This window comes from Rhineura floridana, chromosome 1 (genome assembly GCF_030035675.1).
Source record: "Rhineura floridana isolate rRhiFlo1 chromosome 1, rRhiFlo1.hap2, whole genome shotgun sequence".
Lineage (NCBI taxonomy): Eukaryota > Metazoa > Chordata > Lepidosauria > Squamata > Rhineuridae > Rhineura > Rhineura floridana.
This window is the reverse complement of record NC_084480.1, coordinates 147,351,413-147,370,631: the sequence shown is the minus strand read 5'-3', so window position 1 is coordinate 147,370,631 and position 19,219 is coordinate 147,351,413. Positions and strand designations below refer to the sequence as shown.

The 19,219-nt window shown below is 42.5% G+C and overlaps 1 protein-coding gene across 6 annotated transcripts in view; it reads right to left on the bottom strand.

Annotated features, from left to right (window-relative positions):
• The window catches only part of TBC1D2 (TBC1 domain family member 2), a 40,003-nt gene that overhangs the window by 11,580 nt on the left and 9,204 nt on the right, over nucleotides 1-19,219 (bottom strand). For 4 of the 6 annotated variants that reach the window (XM_061636207.1, XM_061636197.1, XM_061636227.1 and 1 more), the window contains 6 exons: nucleotides 17,119-17,260; nucleotides 15,941-16,077; nucleotides 14,612-14,781; nucleotides 4,444-4,830; nucleotides 1,103-1,213; nucleotides 504-688 (listed from right to left, as the gene is read on the bottom strand). In XM_061636207.1, coding sequence (XP_061492191.1) covers nucleotides 504-688; nucleotides 1,103-1,213; nucleotides 4,444-4,830; nucleotides 14,612-14,781; nucleotides 15,941-16,077; nucleotides 17,119-17,260 — 1,132 coding nt within the window. Of the gene's footprint in view, nucleotides 1-503; nucleotides 689-1,102; nucleotides 1,214-4,443; nucleotides 4,831-8,056; nucleotides 8,138-14,611; nucleotides 14,782-15,940; nucleotides 16,078-17,118; nucleotides 17,261-19,219 lie in introns of those variants that run through there. The other 2 variants (XM_061636217.1, XM_061636245.1) reach the window with 2 other exon arrangements.

Genomic DNA, 19,219 nt, shown 5'->3' with positions numbered 1-19,219 from the left:
TGAAAAAAAGTTAGTAACCAGTCTACTAACCAATTATTTTTTAAAAAAATGCATCTTGCCCAAAACTTCAAATGTAGGTGCCCTTTTGACATATTGAAGCAAGTAAAAAAAAACCTGCTGCCACTGAGAGTTAGAAGGAAAACTAGCTAATATTTTCCCCCTTTCCCCATTACAGTAACACGTCAGAACAAAAGTAGCCTAAAAAAGATACGCAAATGTGCCTCACAGGTGAACATGCTGCCTTTGTGGATTAAAAACAGGACTATCAACTAAAACTTTAGTAATAATGTATTAAAGCTCACAGACAGTAAGAATATAAGGATTGTCTTGATGGATCAGGCAAAGATCAAACTAGATTAGTATTGTGTTCTAGAAACAGTGAGGCTTGTGAAAATAAAACAGTCCCGCATCCAATATGCATGTGTACGCATACACATATTAGATGTGGGGCACACACATATATACATACATATCTACACACACACACACACGCTTGCCATTACTTGATTGGGCTCAGCTGTATAGGGATCACAGCTTCCTCCTTCACATCCCACTGAAGTGCCTCCTGTATGAGACCCTTCAGCATTTCCACATGCTCACTGGCCAAGTCTGGTAGTCCTTGCAATTTCCGCAGAATCATCAGATACTTGCTTTCAATCTGGCAGTTGTGGGCTTGCAGACGGGCACACTGTAATATAATAAGCAAGAGCGTGGCAGTCACAATATGAGCTTGGCTTCACATCATACTCATCACATCAAAAGCAGCCACATATAATCCAGGACAGTAGAAAACTTGTTCCTCTGGAGACCCCTAGAAAGATGGAGGGGATCACAGGCAAACACACAGGGAACTAGAAGCTGTTAATTTCTTCTATGCTTTCCCCCACAGCGATCCTACAGAATGGTGTAATATGTTCTATGTGTAAATTGCAGGAAGATGCACTGTATCCTGGTGATCTCTGCAACATACGGACCTTTCTTTCCACACACACCTGGAAGGGCGGCAGTGAAAGCAGTAAAACAGTAGTAGGAGAGAACAGCAAACAGAAAGAGCAAAATCTAAAACACAAATGCTGGACCCCTCGAGAGCTTTGCTTCTTACTTTCATCAGGAGGGTCTTCTCTCGCTGGGCCACTGTGCTCCAGATTTTAGTAACCTGGTGGATTTCAGAGTTCAGAAATTGGTTCTGAGTCTTGTATGCTTCTAGGTCATCCTGGCAAAAAGACAAGAGAAAATATTTAAAATCAACCTGTCAGCACAACTGACATTTGTAAGATAGACAAACAGTGTCCTAAAACAAAAAGAAAGAGGCAGGTTTAAAAATTTAGTAGTAGTAGTAGTAGTAATAGTAGTAATAGTAGTAGTAGTAAAGAAATATTTCCATGGCTACTCAAACAGGCCAAGGACATTGGTGACAATAAGCAACAAGTCCTTGTTCATTATAGTCAGACAGGTAACCTGGACAATGACTTCTTAATGCAGTCTTCCCCAACCTGGTGCCCTCCAGATGTTTTGGACTGAGCAGCTTCGGATGAAGGGAGGGATAGAAATTTAATGAATAAATAAATACAACTCCCACCATCCCTGACTATTGATCATGCTGACAGGGGCCAATGGGAATTGTAGTCCAAAAATCCAGAGGGCATCAGGTTGGTGAAGGCTGTCTCAGTGGGATGCTAATGGAGATCAGGGATAGGAACTCCTCTGTACAGTGGAAGACTCAAAGGGAATATGGATGCTTTTTCAGAATCTAGCTGGGAGGAGCTCTTTGCTTAGTTTTGGCTTACTGAAGCAAGAGGACTGATAAAGATGGAAGCAGAACTCTTTCTGAGCCTGCACGGGTACTGTTCCAGGCTCATACAAAGCTACTAGCCCAACTGTTAGTGACAAAGCCTAGTTGTCTCTGAGGGGAAAACAAAGTGTCATGAGGTGGCACAATTACGTCTCCAAATTGTAACACTTCAGACTTGAGGGGTTAACTCCATGAGGGCGGTGGAGTAATACAGTCAACTAGTTTCATCAGTGGGAAAGGTAGGCTAGAACTCTTTCTTCTGACATTCATTTTCTATGCAGAAGGAACTTTTTAAATGGAAGAGCATTAAGTCACACAAGCCTCCATTGGTAATCTAATCTTGGTTTCAGCCCAGCATCAGACATTGCTTTACCACTTGAGTGAAAACTAGCCCTAAAATTGGGCCCTAGGCAACAAGGACGGGAAGCTTTACATATGTTGGGATCTCTGCACTTTTAAAACAGACATAGCTATTATTGTCAATATTTGGGATGTATTAGAATTCCGCCCAGTTTGGATTTGGTACTGAATTTTCCATTAATAAGCTTATTCTCAATAGCTGAGGATCAGATTTTAATGCAGCGAATTTCTGTAGCTATTACTGAAAATAGACTTAATAAAAAAAAAACTCTAAAACATTGATTGTAGAATTATAGTTTATCAATATTTCCTTTAAAATATTAATATTTTAAAAGGAAACATTGGTATTTCCTTCAAAACATCAACATTTCTTTTTAAAATATCAGTATCGATTTTTTTTCTGAGCCAAAAAACACACGGATCAGTAAAAGTAGTGGCTAGCGGATACAGAATGAACTGGAATGGATGCTAGCCTGTTATGTTAACAGAATGCTTTTGAACCAGCACTGGCCAATGGACCCCATCCCTAGCCAGTATATGCTGGTGCGCTAGTAAATTTTTTGGGAGGGGAGCTAGTAGATTTTGTGGACTTGTTTGTAAAGCTATAAGGTAGCTCTTCAGCTCAGGAAGAATGGACAAGCGTTTCTTTCGCTCCTATCTGGAGAAGATGAAACTGCAGGTAGAGCTTCCAACTTCAGGAGTGATTGTGGGGGGGAGGAGAAGAGGAAGATGGAAGGAGGTGTCAGGACTACAGTACAGTAGGGCCCCGCTCATACAGCGGGTTATGTTCCAGACCCCCGCCTAAGAGCGAAACCTGCCAAAAAGCAGAACTCATTCAATAGAATGGCACCCAACGCCCAAAAAACACCATAAAAGCAGAACAAGCGCTGTATGAGTGGGCCTTACTCTAATTGAAAGCTGCCATATCAGCGGAACGCCACTGGAAGCGGGCCACTGGAAAGCAGGGCCCTACTATATCCTTTTATGCAAATGTAATGAGTGCCGCATGGACTTCCCCCACAGCATTTCACCTCAGGCCAGGACTAGTTGTAGTCCATCTTAACTTAAAAAAACCCCAAGGCAATCCAAATTCTGCACTAAGAAAAACGTAATTGTGCAATCTGTATAAACTATGCAAACTTGAATACATCTGCACAATCTTACTAAGTCACACCTCTGGCTTACAAGCTTTCGGCAGGCATTGTCCACACACTTTGAAGCAGGGGTGAAGAACTGGATCCAACCAGTGGGCCAGCTCCAGAACTGGCCCATTCTCCGCAGTCAGTTTCAACAGGTGTATGGGGCCACCCACTTGTCAGTCACCTGACATCATATGGTATCTGGTGATGCAGCTTCAAAGGAATAATCAGGACTGCACTCTCCTTTGCAGCTGTGGCTTTACCTACTCTACCCAAGACATATGAAGCTTGCTTTTTTTCTTTTTAATGAAGTTGACGGGATGCAGATTAAGTGAGTAGAGCTTGGTTCCCACTGAAAACAATGGATCATGAATAACCTGTTGCTTTGATTTCTGTTGGAACCATGTTCAACTAACTTAAGTCTGGCTCCAAGCCAGTGCTATTGTTGTTTTAGGAATGGAATCCTCTGCTCAATCTCATATTCTGCGCTATTTTTTAAGGCGCTCCTATGGTATCATGATACACACGATACACTCTTGCAAAAAAATAGTAAACCAAAACATGGAACTGTGGGATAATACATCACCAAGGTGCAACTGTAGAAGGTGTGAGATCAGAATTGTCACCTTCTACTATATCCCACGGCACAGCCCAAAGCATTTTACTACCCCAGGTAAAGGATGCGATGATGCCCCCCACCTTTCCATACACAAAACTTGACTAGACTGGTAGTTTATTTTTTACTATATACATATTTGCATCCATGAAACAGGGATGGCACTGTAATCCTCTGTGTGTGTGTGTGTGTGTCCAGTTGTCCAGTGTTGTTGCACTTCAAAAACAATAATTGATCAGAGATGACAGTGAAAGTATGCCAAAACTACAGCTTATTGTATTACTGAATATAGACTGACAGTTATGGGATCGTATATTCCACTGCACCTGAGGCAACAGGCCAGATTAGGGGTCCCAGGACAGGTCATGTGGCAGCAGAGCAGAATGGCTGTAGTGCTCAACAGGAACAGCTGGGGGTATTTGCTACTCCCTCCTCCTGTTTTCCACCGGAGGCAGTCGCCTCACTCTGCCTAACAGTAGGGCCAGCCCTGCCACTGCACTATCAGAGCCTAGCTGTGTGGCTTTGCCTCAGAGTACCTTCAAATGCTCAATCTCTTCCTGCTGCTTATACAAGGTCTCCGTGGCAATGGCATCTGCCTCCCCAACAGAATCGGGCATGTCTCTGGCAAGTTGCTCCGTCAGCTTCAGGATGACTTGTTGCTTTGCTTGGTTTTTGTCCATCAAGACCTGCACATGGACCTTCAGCTCTCTGATGTGCTCCTCCTTCAAAGCGACGCCCTGCTCCAGCTCTTTTCTCTCCATCTCCAGCACTTCAACCTGTTTGTTCAGCTCAGCAATCTGCCTCACTTTGTGCCGCACCAATTCCAGTCTGTCTTCCTCTTTTGCCGTAGCCAGGTACCTGCAGGACTCTCGCTTCTCCTGCTGGGCTGCCTCCAGGGCTTTGTGGAGAAGTTTAACCAACTCCTGCGGAAGCAGATATGACAACAATTCTCTTCACTATCTTGTGGTTCAACACTCAGCCATTTCCAGTTTGCATATTGATGGAGGTATGTAAGTAGCTAAACGTGGCCCTCCAGAACTACAACTCCCATCAACCTCAACCAGCATGGCCAATGATCAGGGATTTATTTATTTTTAACAGATGCTTTTTTGTTGATTTTCAAAACTACATTGTACAAAAGTGTATAAGCATGGCGCACAAGAATCAATGGAGCAAAATCCCCCCAACTCAAAGGTGGGTGGATCATTGAGGGCAAAAAAACAAAGGTACATCTAGTACATAAATATAAAGGTTTCCACAACACATTCTTTTATGTCACATTACTTTATAGTTACAGCAGTTCACAGGCAGAAAGTGTTGCAGGGCAGTGCCACTTTTCCAAAGGAAGGGGGGGAGATGGCGGAGTCATGGGGTCCAGAGGTGCACATAAACCACTGGAGCCAGTGGTCAGGGATGAGGGAAGCTGTAGTCTAACAATTTCTGAAGGACCACAAGTTAGTCACTCATGATGTACAGGGTGTAGATAGTTGCAAACATCTGTTGCTGACACATCCACATCTGATGCAAGGTAAAACATGGATTCTTCTGGATTATGCTTTGGCAGGATGACAGATGACCAATCTATCCTGGGATGAGAGACCTCTAGAGTAGTTTGATCATCTGTACAGGCTCAGGCATGGGCAAAACCACCACTGTTGCCCTGAGTGACCAGAAATAGATTGTATTCTATTTCAGTTCAGCCTTCCAGAAACATGTTTCTCCTTTCTGTCTGAGTTTCGGTAAAATGGCACAGTGGCATAGAAGCCATGTTGTGCCAATTCACTGTTTCAAAGATGTTTTGTTTTAAGACTTTTTTAAAAAGATGTTTTTAGTATTATATCGCTTATTCGTTGCTGCCTTGGACTCCCTTTGTGAGGAAGGGAGGGATATAAATTTAATAAATAAATAAATACACATGAAGAGAAAAAAAGAGGAGCGGAGAGACCTGATTTACATATGCACTTCTCACCATTCGAATACTATAGTATCAAATAGTGGTGTGTCCAACTTAGCTATTCCATGCCACAGCACAACGGAGAGAACTTGCATATCGCCAGATCACCTCAAACCACAATAGTTTATAAATTCATTGCAAGTCACTGAGCATTGCCACCAAGTGATCAAGGGGTGAGGGACTTTTTTCAGTCTAAAGTATTTCCTCATGGCCAACCTTCTGAAGACTGCATACCAGTGCTCAGCAGGGCCAAGGCAGGTACACATACAACACACACAGCATTTGCACACACCACATAAATATGCACAGATCTGCTCTCTCCTCCCACCAGCTTTTTTAATTTTTTTCAAACCTTTTTTCAAACCTAGTTGTCAGAGGTGTTGTGAATTACATGGAGATGCAGCTGCAGAGGAAAGAGTTAACATTCCCTCCCCAGTTACACTCTCCACAAATATCTCCCAGCCCCCTCATGCAGCTTGGGAGGGGGAAGGCTACTATTGGCTCTAATGGGAAGACTTTTTCAAGCCTAATTACTGCAACGGGGCACAGGGCAAGGAGGCCTGTGAGTTGCCAGCTCCCCAACCCATGTAGATTTTCTGGTTGTTATGTAGTATAAAGTTAACCGTCAGAAACACCAAGTCAGTTGAAGCTTCTCTCTTTCTCTAGCGTAATTCACACATGATGAAATCCACACGTGTCATTTTCAGATGACTTGTTTATTGAGCCTTCATTCTAATTTGTTTGTGTGGAGATTATACAACGTCTCCTCAATTGTTATCTCTTTTATCTCACATTTTCTGGTGCATTTTCCTGTTACTTCCCTTACTTCAAAGAGTCAGATTTTTTTTTTAAAGTACATTTGTTGCACGAGAGTGCTTTAATCCACCCATTGTGCAAACCTAAACTTGCTGGTACGTGTAATAGTCACAGTTTTGTGGGAGAGATTTGGTCTGGAAGTGGCATTTCTAGTCGTTAGCTTTGTACTACGTAACAATCAAAAAGCCTACACAGGAAGCTGAATAGTTCTTTTTCCTTGATAAATGTACAACTACATTTATGGTTAAAGGAAGCTTCATTGTTCCTCATTGAGTCCCATATTTCAAGGTCATGTTCCACATTACCAGAAGTCAATAATTCAGATAGCTGACCCATAAAAAACCTGACTTGGGTGTCAGCTTCGTTTGAGTAAATAGTACCATGTTCTGTAGAGCAAGGCTGGCTAAGAGGAAATCCCTTTAAGAAGCTACCATGTCATTACTCCCATAAGCAGTAAGAGCTATAGGCTCAAATAGCTACTTGGCCACAGTTCAAATAGCTACTTGGCCACAGCAAACATGAGATGTTGGGTAAGTCATTCTCTCAGCCCGGCCTACTTTACAGGATAGATGTAAGGGTAAAATGGGACTATCACATACAGATTAAGGAAGATGCATATTTCAATGATATACATGCTTTGCATGTGTAAGTGCCCCCATGTTCAGTTCCTGGTATCTCCAGTTAAAGGGTCTCAAGAAGCAGGGCTGACCGATGGTCTCAGCCCAATATCCTAGAGAACCACTGCCACTCTGAGGTGACAGTACTAGACTAGATGAACCAGCAGTATGATTCAGTATAAAGCAGCTTTGTAAGTCACTCTGAGCTCCCTGGAGGAAGCACAGGGTTCAAATGTGATCAAACATCTGGATCTGGAAAGGAAAAAGAATGATACATTTCTGTCATATGAAGATGGACTAATTTTCCACTCCAGCTTTAATTAGAGATGGCAGTATACCAAAATGAATCATCAAATACAGTTCTGGAGTACATTGACAAGACTCAGAGACCTGACACTGTGCCAATACTCTAGAAGCACAAATGAGATGTTAATTGCAGGCTGGTACAGCACAGTGGGGAGGAGAGCCTGGCTGGAAGGCCAGAGTCCGTGAGTTCAAATCCCCGCTCGTGTCTCCTGGGTGTCAAGGGCCAGCTAAAGATCACCCCCACAGTGAGTGGTTCAGGGGTTATGTGCCCTGCCACCTGTGCAGCCGTGGGCAAGCTGCATAGTCCCAAGGAGCCCAGTTGCCCCCCCAGCTGGCAGTTGCGGCCAAGGAAGGGGCTGGCTTGTGCAGCTGTGGCAAGCTGAGCAGACCCTAACCAGCTGGAGAGGACTAACCTCAGAGGGAGGTAATGGTAACCCCCCTTTGAATACTGCTTACCATGAAAACCCTATGCATAGGGTAGCCATAAGTCGGGATCGACTTGAAGGCAGTCCATTTCCATTTCCAAACTTACATCAGTCCTGGACAAAATGGTAATATATAAATAAAGAAACAGAACTGAATACCAGTTAAAATGGGATGTATGTTTTTTTCTTAAGAATTTCATATATAATTATGTTTGGTTTTGCAAGACTGATAAGATTCAACATAGATGTAATATTTGTAGAGTACACATGTTTGCTTGTTAATTGACAAATGAATATTGCCATGAAAAACGGGTGTGTTGCCTTTTGTAAATAAAGCTGTACTTTATTGTTTTTACCAGGCACTAGTCTTAAAAGTATGAAAGTTTTAAAATGGCGAATACTAGATATTAACACAATGTGAATTAAAAAACCTTAAGAAATTGCCTTCCCAATTTTAGGTATTCAAGGCAACGTACATACTATTAAAACTTTAAACAAATAAAATCCAAGCACAACAGCATCAAAGCAGAGACCATAATGCAAAAAAGTAAAAAGCAGAAGCACACATACAATTCATCCAGTCAGACTCTAACACCAACTAGTTAGAAAGAAAAATCCCTGCATAGTGCTATTTTTCTGACTGAATTGGAACTAGCTGCCTGCTAGAGAAGATCACTGTGCACCACAGATGTGGGAAGAGATTTTGTCCCATCTACACTGCCCTGAGACTTACACGTTAAAAGACAATGTAAAAGGGGTAAGGCAAGAAGAGGAAAACAAGCAATCCTAAACATCAGTTCTTTTAAAATGCACACCTTAACTTCAGGGAGAGTGGAAGCCAACTGGAGTTGGTCTCACAGAGTCGATGGACCGGCCGTGCTTCTCACTGCTCCCTCAACTGCAGCCTGATGGAATGGCTGCTGCTTGATAACAGTCGAGGGAGAGGCGGAGCCACCTGAAGCCAGTTTCTCAGCAGATCCTATGAAATGGCTTCCCACCTCTCCCTCCTGTTCTTTCAAATTTTAAATCCTGTCAGAAAACCCAGGTCAGCATTAGCCATTCACAGCACCAACATAACCTCTAATCACAGATGGAGAGAGCTGGGGAAATTTATGCCAGAGAATGGAAGGACACACAGTTTAATAAGCTGTTTTATTTGCTGTGGTTAAGGGATGAGCTGCCATACCATCTACACCAGCAACACAATTAAACGAAGTTGCAAGCAACAACTGTACAACTCAAATGATCACCAATATTATTCTGAAAGTGTCCTGGAAGAAACAACAGGGGAAATGGAAAAGGCCCAGTCTGCACTATATATTTAAAGCAGTATCATACCACTTTTAATACTCATGACTTCCTCCAAAGAATCCTGAGAACTGTAGGTTGTTAGCCGAGAGTTGCTAGGAGGCCCCTATTCCCCTCACAGAGCAACAATTCCCAGAGGAACCCTAGGAAGAATCAACTATTAAACTACTCTGGGAACTGTAGTTCTGTGAGGGAAATAGGGGGCTCCTAAAACTCTCAGCACCCTTTTCAAACTATACTTTCCAGGATTCTTTGGTGAAAGCCATGACTGTTTAAAGTGGTATGATACTGCTGTAAATGTATGGTGTGAATGTGGCCTTCAACTCATGCCAATATCGATCTTGCATAGACAGAGAGCAAGCTGAGGTAGAATGCCTGAGGTTAATTCATCTTTTTTGTTTTCTTCACAAGAAATACACAGTATGCTTCCTTTCCAAGAAGTGCAGACGCTTGTTTTATAACTTATAGGTAATACAGAAATCCCTTCCTTCCTGACAAGTAACAAAAACAATGTACAATTACCCTATCCCTCCCTTTTATTTTGGTTCACTTAGCATAAAACAAAACAAACAGAATGCAATATCTTCTGACACAATTAGTACCCAACTGTACATTTGCATTAATTTGGCTTGTCCCATGTCTCAGTTCCAGCTTCCAAATACAGCCACCACCAGTCTTCCATAAAACAATTAGATTTCTGTTTCCCCCTTGTAAAGTCCTAATTTACTGTGTTAATATGTCCATTATTAATAAATTCCAAACATTTTGAGCTCAGGCTTCCTATGTAGGCATTTAGTGATTAGCACAAAATAGAAATCTGATTGGCAGTTGTTCACAAAATGATGAATTCCATTTCTTTTTTAAGAAGTATTTCTACATCCTCACCATGAATGTACCCAAGAGCATTGATAAAAGGTCAACATTTAGTTCATATTTTGTAACAGCTCAGGTGTTCTAACTTCAATTTTCCTCCAAAGTATCAGGAACAAAGTTGCCCTTCGGCAGATCCACAGGAAATACATCTCTCAGTGGGGGATTTTGGTAGAGAAACCAGGGCCTGCATCACCTTTTGATGCAATTGCTCAGATTGTGTTCCCGTCTGACACTGGTGGGCTAGTGTAGAATGATGTCAATGACTTACTAAGGGGAGGATCAGCTCTTTATGATATACTGGCACTGCCTTATCCCTCTTAGCTGTAACTCTGTAACAGTTTTGCATTACACAACTGCACATGTATTCCAGCCGTATTCATTGGCCATGGTTCCACAAACACCCCTCTACCACAGCCTAGAAAAGAAACAATTTAGAAGGTGAATTGGGACACAGTATTCACAGGCTAGAAACATCTTGTAGGGCATAAGCAGGAGATCCGTTTTAGCCTGAAGGAATGTTTGCTTTCATAATGTCCTCTAGCCCAGCCTTCACCATCCTGGTGCCCTCCAGACATTTAGGGCAGGTGTGGGGAACCTTTGAACCTCCAGATGTTGCTAAACTACAGTGATCATCCCTAGACATTGGCCATGCTTGCTGAGGCTGATGGATGTTGTAGTTCAGCAACATCTGAAGATTCAAAGGTTTCCCATGACTAATGTAGGACTACAACTCCTATCAGTCCTGGGTGGAACTGATGGGAATTGTAGACCAACACACCTGGGGTGCACCAGGTTGGTGAAGGCTGGAGTCACCCATTTACATGACAAGTTTTATCCCAGTGTTCTTCAACCTTGGGTCCCCAGATGTTGATAGACTACAACTCCCATCATCCCTGACAATTAACTACTGTCTGGTGATGATAGGAGTTGTAGTCCAACATATCTGGGGACCCAAGGTTGAAGAACAGTGGATTTATTCCGCCCTTTCTTCAAGCTGCTGGCAATAATATCCATTATCCTCCTCTCTGACCACTCATTTTATCCTCATAACAACCTAATGAGGTGGGTTAGACTTGAGAGTTGCCCACTGAGCTTTGTGATGGCCAAGGATTTGAACCTGAGTGTCTTCTGTCCTAGTTTGACAACACACTGGCCCCCATGCCCATATGTGATCCAGAGAGGCACGGTGGTGGATCACTCGTCCATCTGAAATAGTATTAGAGCCAGGGTCTTCCTTGTGGAACTTCCCTTCTAGAAAATTCCACCTGGGAACCAATTGGGTTGAAAGGCAGGATTATAAACAATACAAGAAATAATTGTCACTCCTTTTAAACTGCAAACTAGGCATGTGGACTGACTGCTGACCAGGAAGGAGCCTAAATAGGAAGAAAGTATAGGAGAGAGTCTCTTCCCTGTAGCAAAATATCAGTGTCAGAATGAAACCCTGCCTCCCCACAGCCAAATGTCAAAAGCTGTGAGGGCTCAACGGCAATTCATGCATGCCTCTATCATACTGTCAGGGAATTCTGACAGCAGGAGAACCATGTGTAGGTATGAGCTCTTAGCAGCGAGTTAGGCTTTTGGGATAGAAGGTGTTTAGGATTGGGCTTTACAAGGCTTGTTTTATTGTTTTATATTATTATTTTAAATTGTTTTTAGATTTTTAAGTGCCTTTTACGGTTTTAAGGTTGTGCATAGGTTAATTGTATTTTAATTGTATGTTTTTCTGTTTTTAACTACATGTAGGTTTGTAAGCCGCCCTGAGTTCCAGTTTGGAAAAAGGGCGGGGTAAAAATAAAGTTTCAATTCAGTTCAATTAGGTAGGCTATGGGGGTGCATGCCCAATGCCTGCTACTCATACATGCAGTCAGACAAAACATCCAAACCTTTTGTAAGCATTTAATAATGTCCACATACAGAAGAACTAATTAAGCACATGCTCTAAGAGCAAGACTGCTAGACTTCAGCAGCTTGGTTAATTAAATACTTTCCCCGTCTTAGCCAGCATTTCCTCCGTTTCTCTTAAAGGACAAATATACCACAGGTGGAAAGGAATTGCCACTTTTATTTATTGCCTCTTGCTATCGGCTTAATCTGAGCTATGCGGTGCCAACAAAATTTTATGGGGCCAGCCAGTACATTGTATGTGGGTTGGGCCCACTGCCCCACCCACAATCTCTTGCCAAGATCTTCTGCTTATGTACATATTCAAAACTAAGGCAAGCCTTGTCTAACGTCTAACATGATCACTCTCACACTCATACATTTCTCCTTTCACACCCCATCTAGCTACTGTATGTACTCACAAGCCCCCCTATCACCACTCAGTGCTATCCATCTGTGCATAATAATCCAGCGACCACAGATCAAAACAATCTGCGACATAACTGGAAATAATAAAATGTCTTATGTGCAGAGCAGATAACTCAAGAAAGTTAGCCAACACAATATGTATTATATCAGGGATAGCCCATGTGATGCCTGCCAGTTGTTGGTGGACTCCAAGCATGATGGGAGTTGAGCACTGGCCATGATGGCTGGGGCTGATGGGAACTGGAGTCCCAACAACAACTGGAAGGCACCATATCGGCTATCTGTGCTTTATATCATCAAAAAATTAAGCATGCAGAAGACTTTCCAGAACACATCTGACCATTTTTAGAGATGGGAACATAATATTTAGGCTTGAGAGATGTACAAATGATTTCTTTTTATCCAGCCGTCTCTCTTTCTGAATTCCAGATGATGGGGACAAACAACTGGAAAGTGCCATTATCCCACTTGTAAACTCCCCAGACACATTTTATTCATAACACTTTTATCAAGAAGTTCAAGGGGAAGGCCCATAGCTCAGTGGCAGAACACCTGCCTTGCACGCAGAAGATCCCAGGTTCAGTCCTTAGCATCTCCAGGTAAGGCTGACAGAGACTGAAACCCTAGAAAGCCATTGCTAGTCAGTGGAGACAATATTGAACTAGTTGGACCACTGGGTCTGATTCAGCATAAAGCGGCTTCCTGTGTTCCAGCGCTAATGGTTCCCCCATGCCCACTGTGTCACCTCACAACAACCCTATGAGGTAAGTTAGGCTGCAAGGGAGTGACCAGCTGACAGCCACACAACAAGCTTTACCATCATTGCCACACTGTCATTTCTACCCCTGTTGGTCACTTCCTTCTCCCTGTTAGTCCCCCACCACCACCTTACCAAGGCTGGGCAAGAAATGCCTCATTACAGGCTGCTTGTAAAATACTACTACTTACACATCCATAAATTAAACTTATCACCCAGATTTATCTGTGTTTTTTTGTGAACTAGTCCAGAGATGTTGAACCTCCCTTGTAGTCAGTGAACCTTTTTAATAGAACTTATTGTTTGATGAGGTTGTCACTGTACCTTGTTTCTTTAACTGATTCACACCAGCAGACCTTGATTTCCCATATAACCAGTCATGGCCAGTAGCATTTTACAAGCAGCCTCTAGCCGCCTCCTTTTGTGCCTTCTCAGAGGCATATGGCTGGTAAGCAATTTTCCAAAATTTATTTTCATAATAGTTTCTGGAATTGTATTACATTGGGCTTTTTAAATTTTTAATTGTAGGAACTACTATTCCCTGGAAGAACTGTGGATTTTTTGCCCTGAGTTTTGGAAAGGCTACAGGTAAAATGTAGCTAAAAACTAAAATGGCAATTTCTTAACTGTAGCTTTTTGTTTGCGAAATAAATTTACATTTTCTGTTCTGTACCAAATCTAGTTTAATGAGCTCTTTCTTGGAGGCATGTGGATGGGACTACTGTTCCATGGAAGAATTGCATTTTTTTGCCCTGAGTTTTGGAAAAGTTACAGCAAATCTAGTGGGAGTGTCAAGGATGGCTGCCGTGCAATACAATAGCTTCTTCTGATGAAGTATTGAAACAGAAACATAATCTGGAGTATCTGTCATTTATTGCACTGTTATGGATATCTACTATTATAGAGGACATATTTAAAGTATTGTTATAAGTATCTGCTCTACTGTAATATACGATTTTCCCCCCAATTGTATATACACCTTGTGGACTGTCTATCCATTCATTCAGGTTTTTTGTTTTGTATTTTTTCTTATTATAGTGATACTTATTGTGTGTATATATATCTTTATCATTATACATTAGTTTTGTTTGTGTATTTTTCAAGGCTGTTGTCCAGTTTCCCAGCCAACTTGTTTGCCCTTGTTCTTCTCTTGCCAACAATTATACATCACCAGGATCAGGTTAGCCAGAGCCACACCAGAAAACACCTTCGTATACAATATTGTGTTAAGATCAACGGCTATAAGCATCAGGACATTTTCCTATAGTTCAAAAGTTGTGGATTAATAGTTCCTGTAGTTCAAGTTGTGGATACACATTTCAAGGACAGGCTTACCTTCTGAGATTTGATTTCCTCTGCAAGGACCAAAACTTGGTGCTGAAGAGAAGCTTTCTCCTCTCCTGTCCCTTCAACAAAGCGGTGGAAACTGCTGTTTGTCTTCTTGTTTTTTCTAACCAAAGCTGCCTTTAGCGTCATCCTTGTGTCTTTTTGCAGCTCTGCTGTGACTGAAGGGGAAACATACAAGAGTGAAGAATCGTCTCATTGCCGTGGAAGAAGCAAATGGGTTTGGGCAACTGTTTGGATAGATTTTGAGGAAGATGAGTAAAAGCCTTCACTATCTGCTCTAGATTTTGCCATTTCTGAACAGATGTTTTCTGAAAAGTCTTCTACATGTTTAATTCCTTGATGATATAATACACATCAAGGGCCATAGCTCAGTCACAGAGCATCTGCTTTGTATGCAGAAAGTCTCTGTTTTAGTCCTGGGCATCTACAGGTAGGGCTGCAAATGTCCCTTGCCTGAAATCTTGGAGAGCTGCTGCCAGTCAGTGTAGACAAAACTGAGCTAGATAGACCAACGTTGGACTCGGTATAAGGCAGCTTCCTACATTTCTACTTTCTCAGGTTAGCTGTTCTGTACATAGGGCACTTTCCTACTTTCCAGTTGGGGCCCAGATTGGTTTGATCTGTGGTTACTGGTTATCATGGATGGATGGTATCGAGTGGTGACAGGCGACTTGCAAGTACAGACAATAGCTGGACAGGATAAGGAAGGAAGAGAGTGCATGAGTGTGAGAGAGAAAGTAATGTTAGGTACTGGACAAGACTTGTTTTACTTTTCCAACATACATAAGCAGCAGTTCTTGCCAACACATTGCAGGTGGAGGAAAAGGCCCAATCAACATACTGTGTACTGGACCCCAAAAATCCTGTTGGCACCTTACAGCAAACCATGACAGCAAAGGGCAGAGTTGTTGTTTTTTTCCCTTCTGAAAGTCAGCCTAAATTTGTATCTATATCTGTAAATTAGCATGTGCTAATTTGATGCAAATTTGTTTCATGGCCCCATGCCTAGAAATGCCCCTGTACTTAATGGGCTCCTACTGGGAGGAAGGGCATATATAAATCAAATAATAAAAATAAAAATAAAATTTCCCCAGTGGTTTCAATGAGGCTTTCACCCTGATATTTACTCGGAATAATCTACTTGAATGGACTTACCTAAGAGTAAGCATCCTTAGAATCAGACTGTTGTTGGTTTGTGCTCATTCCGCCCCACCCCCACTTCTCCCTCACAACATAGTGACACATACCAAAGGGGATATGCAGAATCCCAAATAAACAAAGCTTTTAATGTTTCCATCATAATGTCGAAAGCAACACCTGTATCTCCCACTTCTGCTTGTAAGTGCTCTTCATCAGCTACATTTTCAAGATCATCTTGGATCCTCTCAAAACCAGATACGCCCCCATTGTCCCTTTTGTTCCACCGGCTACCACAAAGACTATGCACCTTGTTCCTAAAAGCACAGAATCGAATGGAAGCGGTTAGAAAGAAGCTGTGAGTTACTAAGGCTTGAATACCACTGAGGTGGTGAAGCTGTCCGGATCATACCATGGCTGTTTTTGTTCTGGATGATACCATGGCTATTTTTGGTCTTTATGTCACAAATGCAGCATCCACCTGCAATGGCATTCAGTAGTTTCCTAGTGACTTCATCAGATTTTTGATTTAGTAGTCGTTCCTAGTATGAGCCAGGTTCATTTACGGCCAGTTCATACATGCATGCTTATCATCCAATGACTACATCATCACCCTTACATTGCTTCAGAGACTATGATTTTCACCAGAGCTGGTTCACATTCGGCAGCAAATCATCAAGTGTACATTGATCAAATGTAGAGAAATCATGTGATGTACAAGCATGTGTGAAACAGAGACATTATAATCACATCTAAAGATCCTATCAGAATATATCATGAATAAAGAGAAAGGTGGATGGGGGCAAAAAACCTCTATTTGCTCCTGCACAATGTTTACTTTGCTATATTTTTGCTTCTGATTAACTCCCCACCCCTTGATGCTAGGGGTAAACAATGGGTGGATGGTGGAGAGGACAATGTTCTCCTCAAGCCCTTCTAGGGCACTGTTAGGACATTTAACTGGAGGGATCCTTGGTCTGATCCAGAATCCTTATGTCCTTACACAACATCTATTGGTTTATTGAAGCAACAAGATTTAATCAATGCAAATTCTGTGCTTTCAGATGTTTTCCTTTGTTTAATGAAGCGAAAATATCTATTTGAGTATCTTAATACATTTATAAGTGTAAAAAGCTACCTTCCATAACAGTGTCTTCCCTCTCTCTAGCAACACCCACATCCCCACCCGGGTGTCTGTTTCATGCATCTGATCAAGTCAGCTCTTGTGCCTTTCAAAACTCATGACACAAAAGAGCATTTGTTAGTCCTTAAGATGTAAAAAAAAGACTCTGCTGTTATTGCTGCAACAGGCTTAGCATAGCTACATTTCTGGAATTTAAAAGATATGAAACAGTTACTGTATTTCAATCCAAGGATGCTTGAGAGAGATGTTCTGAAGAGCAACAGAAGGCTGCTGTGGTGCTCGTAGAGGGTCTGCCTCTATGCCAACTACATCTGTGGGCGTTTTCACAGGGGGTAAAAATTCATGTTCTGTCTTTGCTACAAAGGTTAAAAAGAGAGAGAGAGAACTATAGCATGATTGGTGGAATTCAGACACACCTAAACTAAAGTTACATTGGCTCAGGTGCATCAGGGCAGAGCAAGAGGTATAAAAAGAAAGCAATCAGAGCATTCTCTACTGCTGGTTGCACAAATACCATAACCCCCGCTTGGGCAAATGAGAGACGGAAATCTTGTTTGGTTGAACTTTTTCTGCAGCAGGTATGGAGAGCAAAGCCAGCTTCAGGTGGGATGGTCAACTTTTGACTTCAAAAATTCTAGCATGCCCAGGCAAGCCTGGAACTGGAAAACAGGCCGGCCGTGGAAGAGCCCCCACCTTTTGACAGATCCAAAAGACTGCTAGCTTGTGTATTTTTAAAAGGAGAGTACCCATTGTCTTCAGGCTCAACATACCTCTTATTGTGTCCAGATATCTCTCTGCAGGAGGTACAGCTGTAACCTTAGACACATTTAATTGGGTGTTAAGTCCCATTAAACTCAGTGGGGCTTATGTCAGAGTTGATATACATAGGTTTTGGCTGAAGTCTGCATAACATCTTCATTTCAGCAAGACTTCCATCAAAACTGAAGATTTCAGCTTTTCGTCATGCCTCTGTTATCAGCCTTTCCCAACCTTTGGGACTCCAGATGTTGCTGGACTATTGTTCTCATACATTCTGGCTGTTGGCTGGGGCTGATGGGAGTTGTAGTCTAGCAACATCTGGGGACCCAAAGGCTGGGAAAGGTTGCTCTATATTTGTCTCTCCCCTCACCCACTCTTTTTGTGCTATTTTGCTTAACATCCAGTTTGAATAAGAGCTCTGCTGAACTCAAAAGCTTGCTTCATAGTTTAGAGCCTTTTAATTGGCTCTAATACAGGCATTATTCTACTGTTTGTGAGTTTAGTGGCCCATGGCACACTCTAGCCTGGGGTCTAGTTTCTCCCCCTACCTTCAAATTTTGGCAGCGACAGCAAGAAGAAAGAAAAAAAGTTAGATACAGCATGAGGGTGGGTGAAGAGATTTAAATGTCTTTGCCAGTCCAGCACCCTGCTAGGGATGCAGATCACTTTGTCCGTGGTCATCACATTGATCGTGTGATGAACTGCTCCTCAGCTGATCTGCATGATTCAGCTGAGAATAAAAAGCTGTTTGTTGTGTGTGTCCTGCACACGTGTGAGTGGAGTGGCCACACCCACTACTGGAATGCAGCCCTTGGAGGTCTGGGCAAAGGTGAATGTGGGGAAGCAGAATCACATCCACCCCCTGCTAGTATCTGCCTATCCACTGAAACAGGGACCTACGCATGTGGGATCCATCAACACAGGCCCAATGTCTACACCCCTCTTCTCCAATTTCAGAGCCAGAAATAGCGTAGATCAGTCCTATACATCTTGAACTCCTGTCGCATTGGCACATGCCAGGCAGGCCCAGAAGTGGGGCCTGTGCACTGGTGATGGGGCAGGGCTGGCATGATCCTAGTTCCCATTGCAAGTTGGCCCAGATAGCATCAGGTCTACATAGGGCACTTGGCTTGCAAACTCACAAGGAACCGAGGTTTAAAGAGGTATAGTTCGATGGATCTCATAATGCTAGAACTCATGGACATCCAATTAAGCTGAATGTTGGAAGATTCAGGACAAACAAAAGAAAATACTTCTTCACACAGAGCATAGTTAAACTATGGAATTCGCTTCCACAGGAGACAGTGATGCCCACCAACTTGGATGGCTTTAAATGAAGATTAGACAAATTCATGGAGGATGGCTTGGCTAGGTTACTAGCCATGGTGGCTATGTTCTACCTGCAGTGTTGGAGGCAGCATGCCTCTGAATATCAGTTGCTGGGAAGCACAAGTGAAGAAAGTGCTGTCATGCACAGATTCTACTTTTGGGCTTCCCGTAGGCTTCTGGTTGGCCATAATGAGAACAGGATGCTGAACTAGATGGGCTTTTGATCT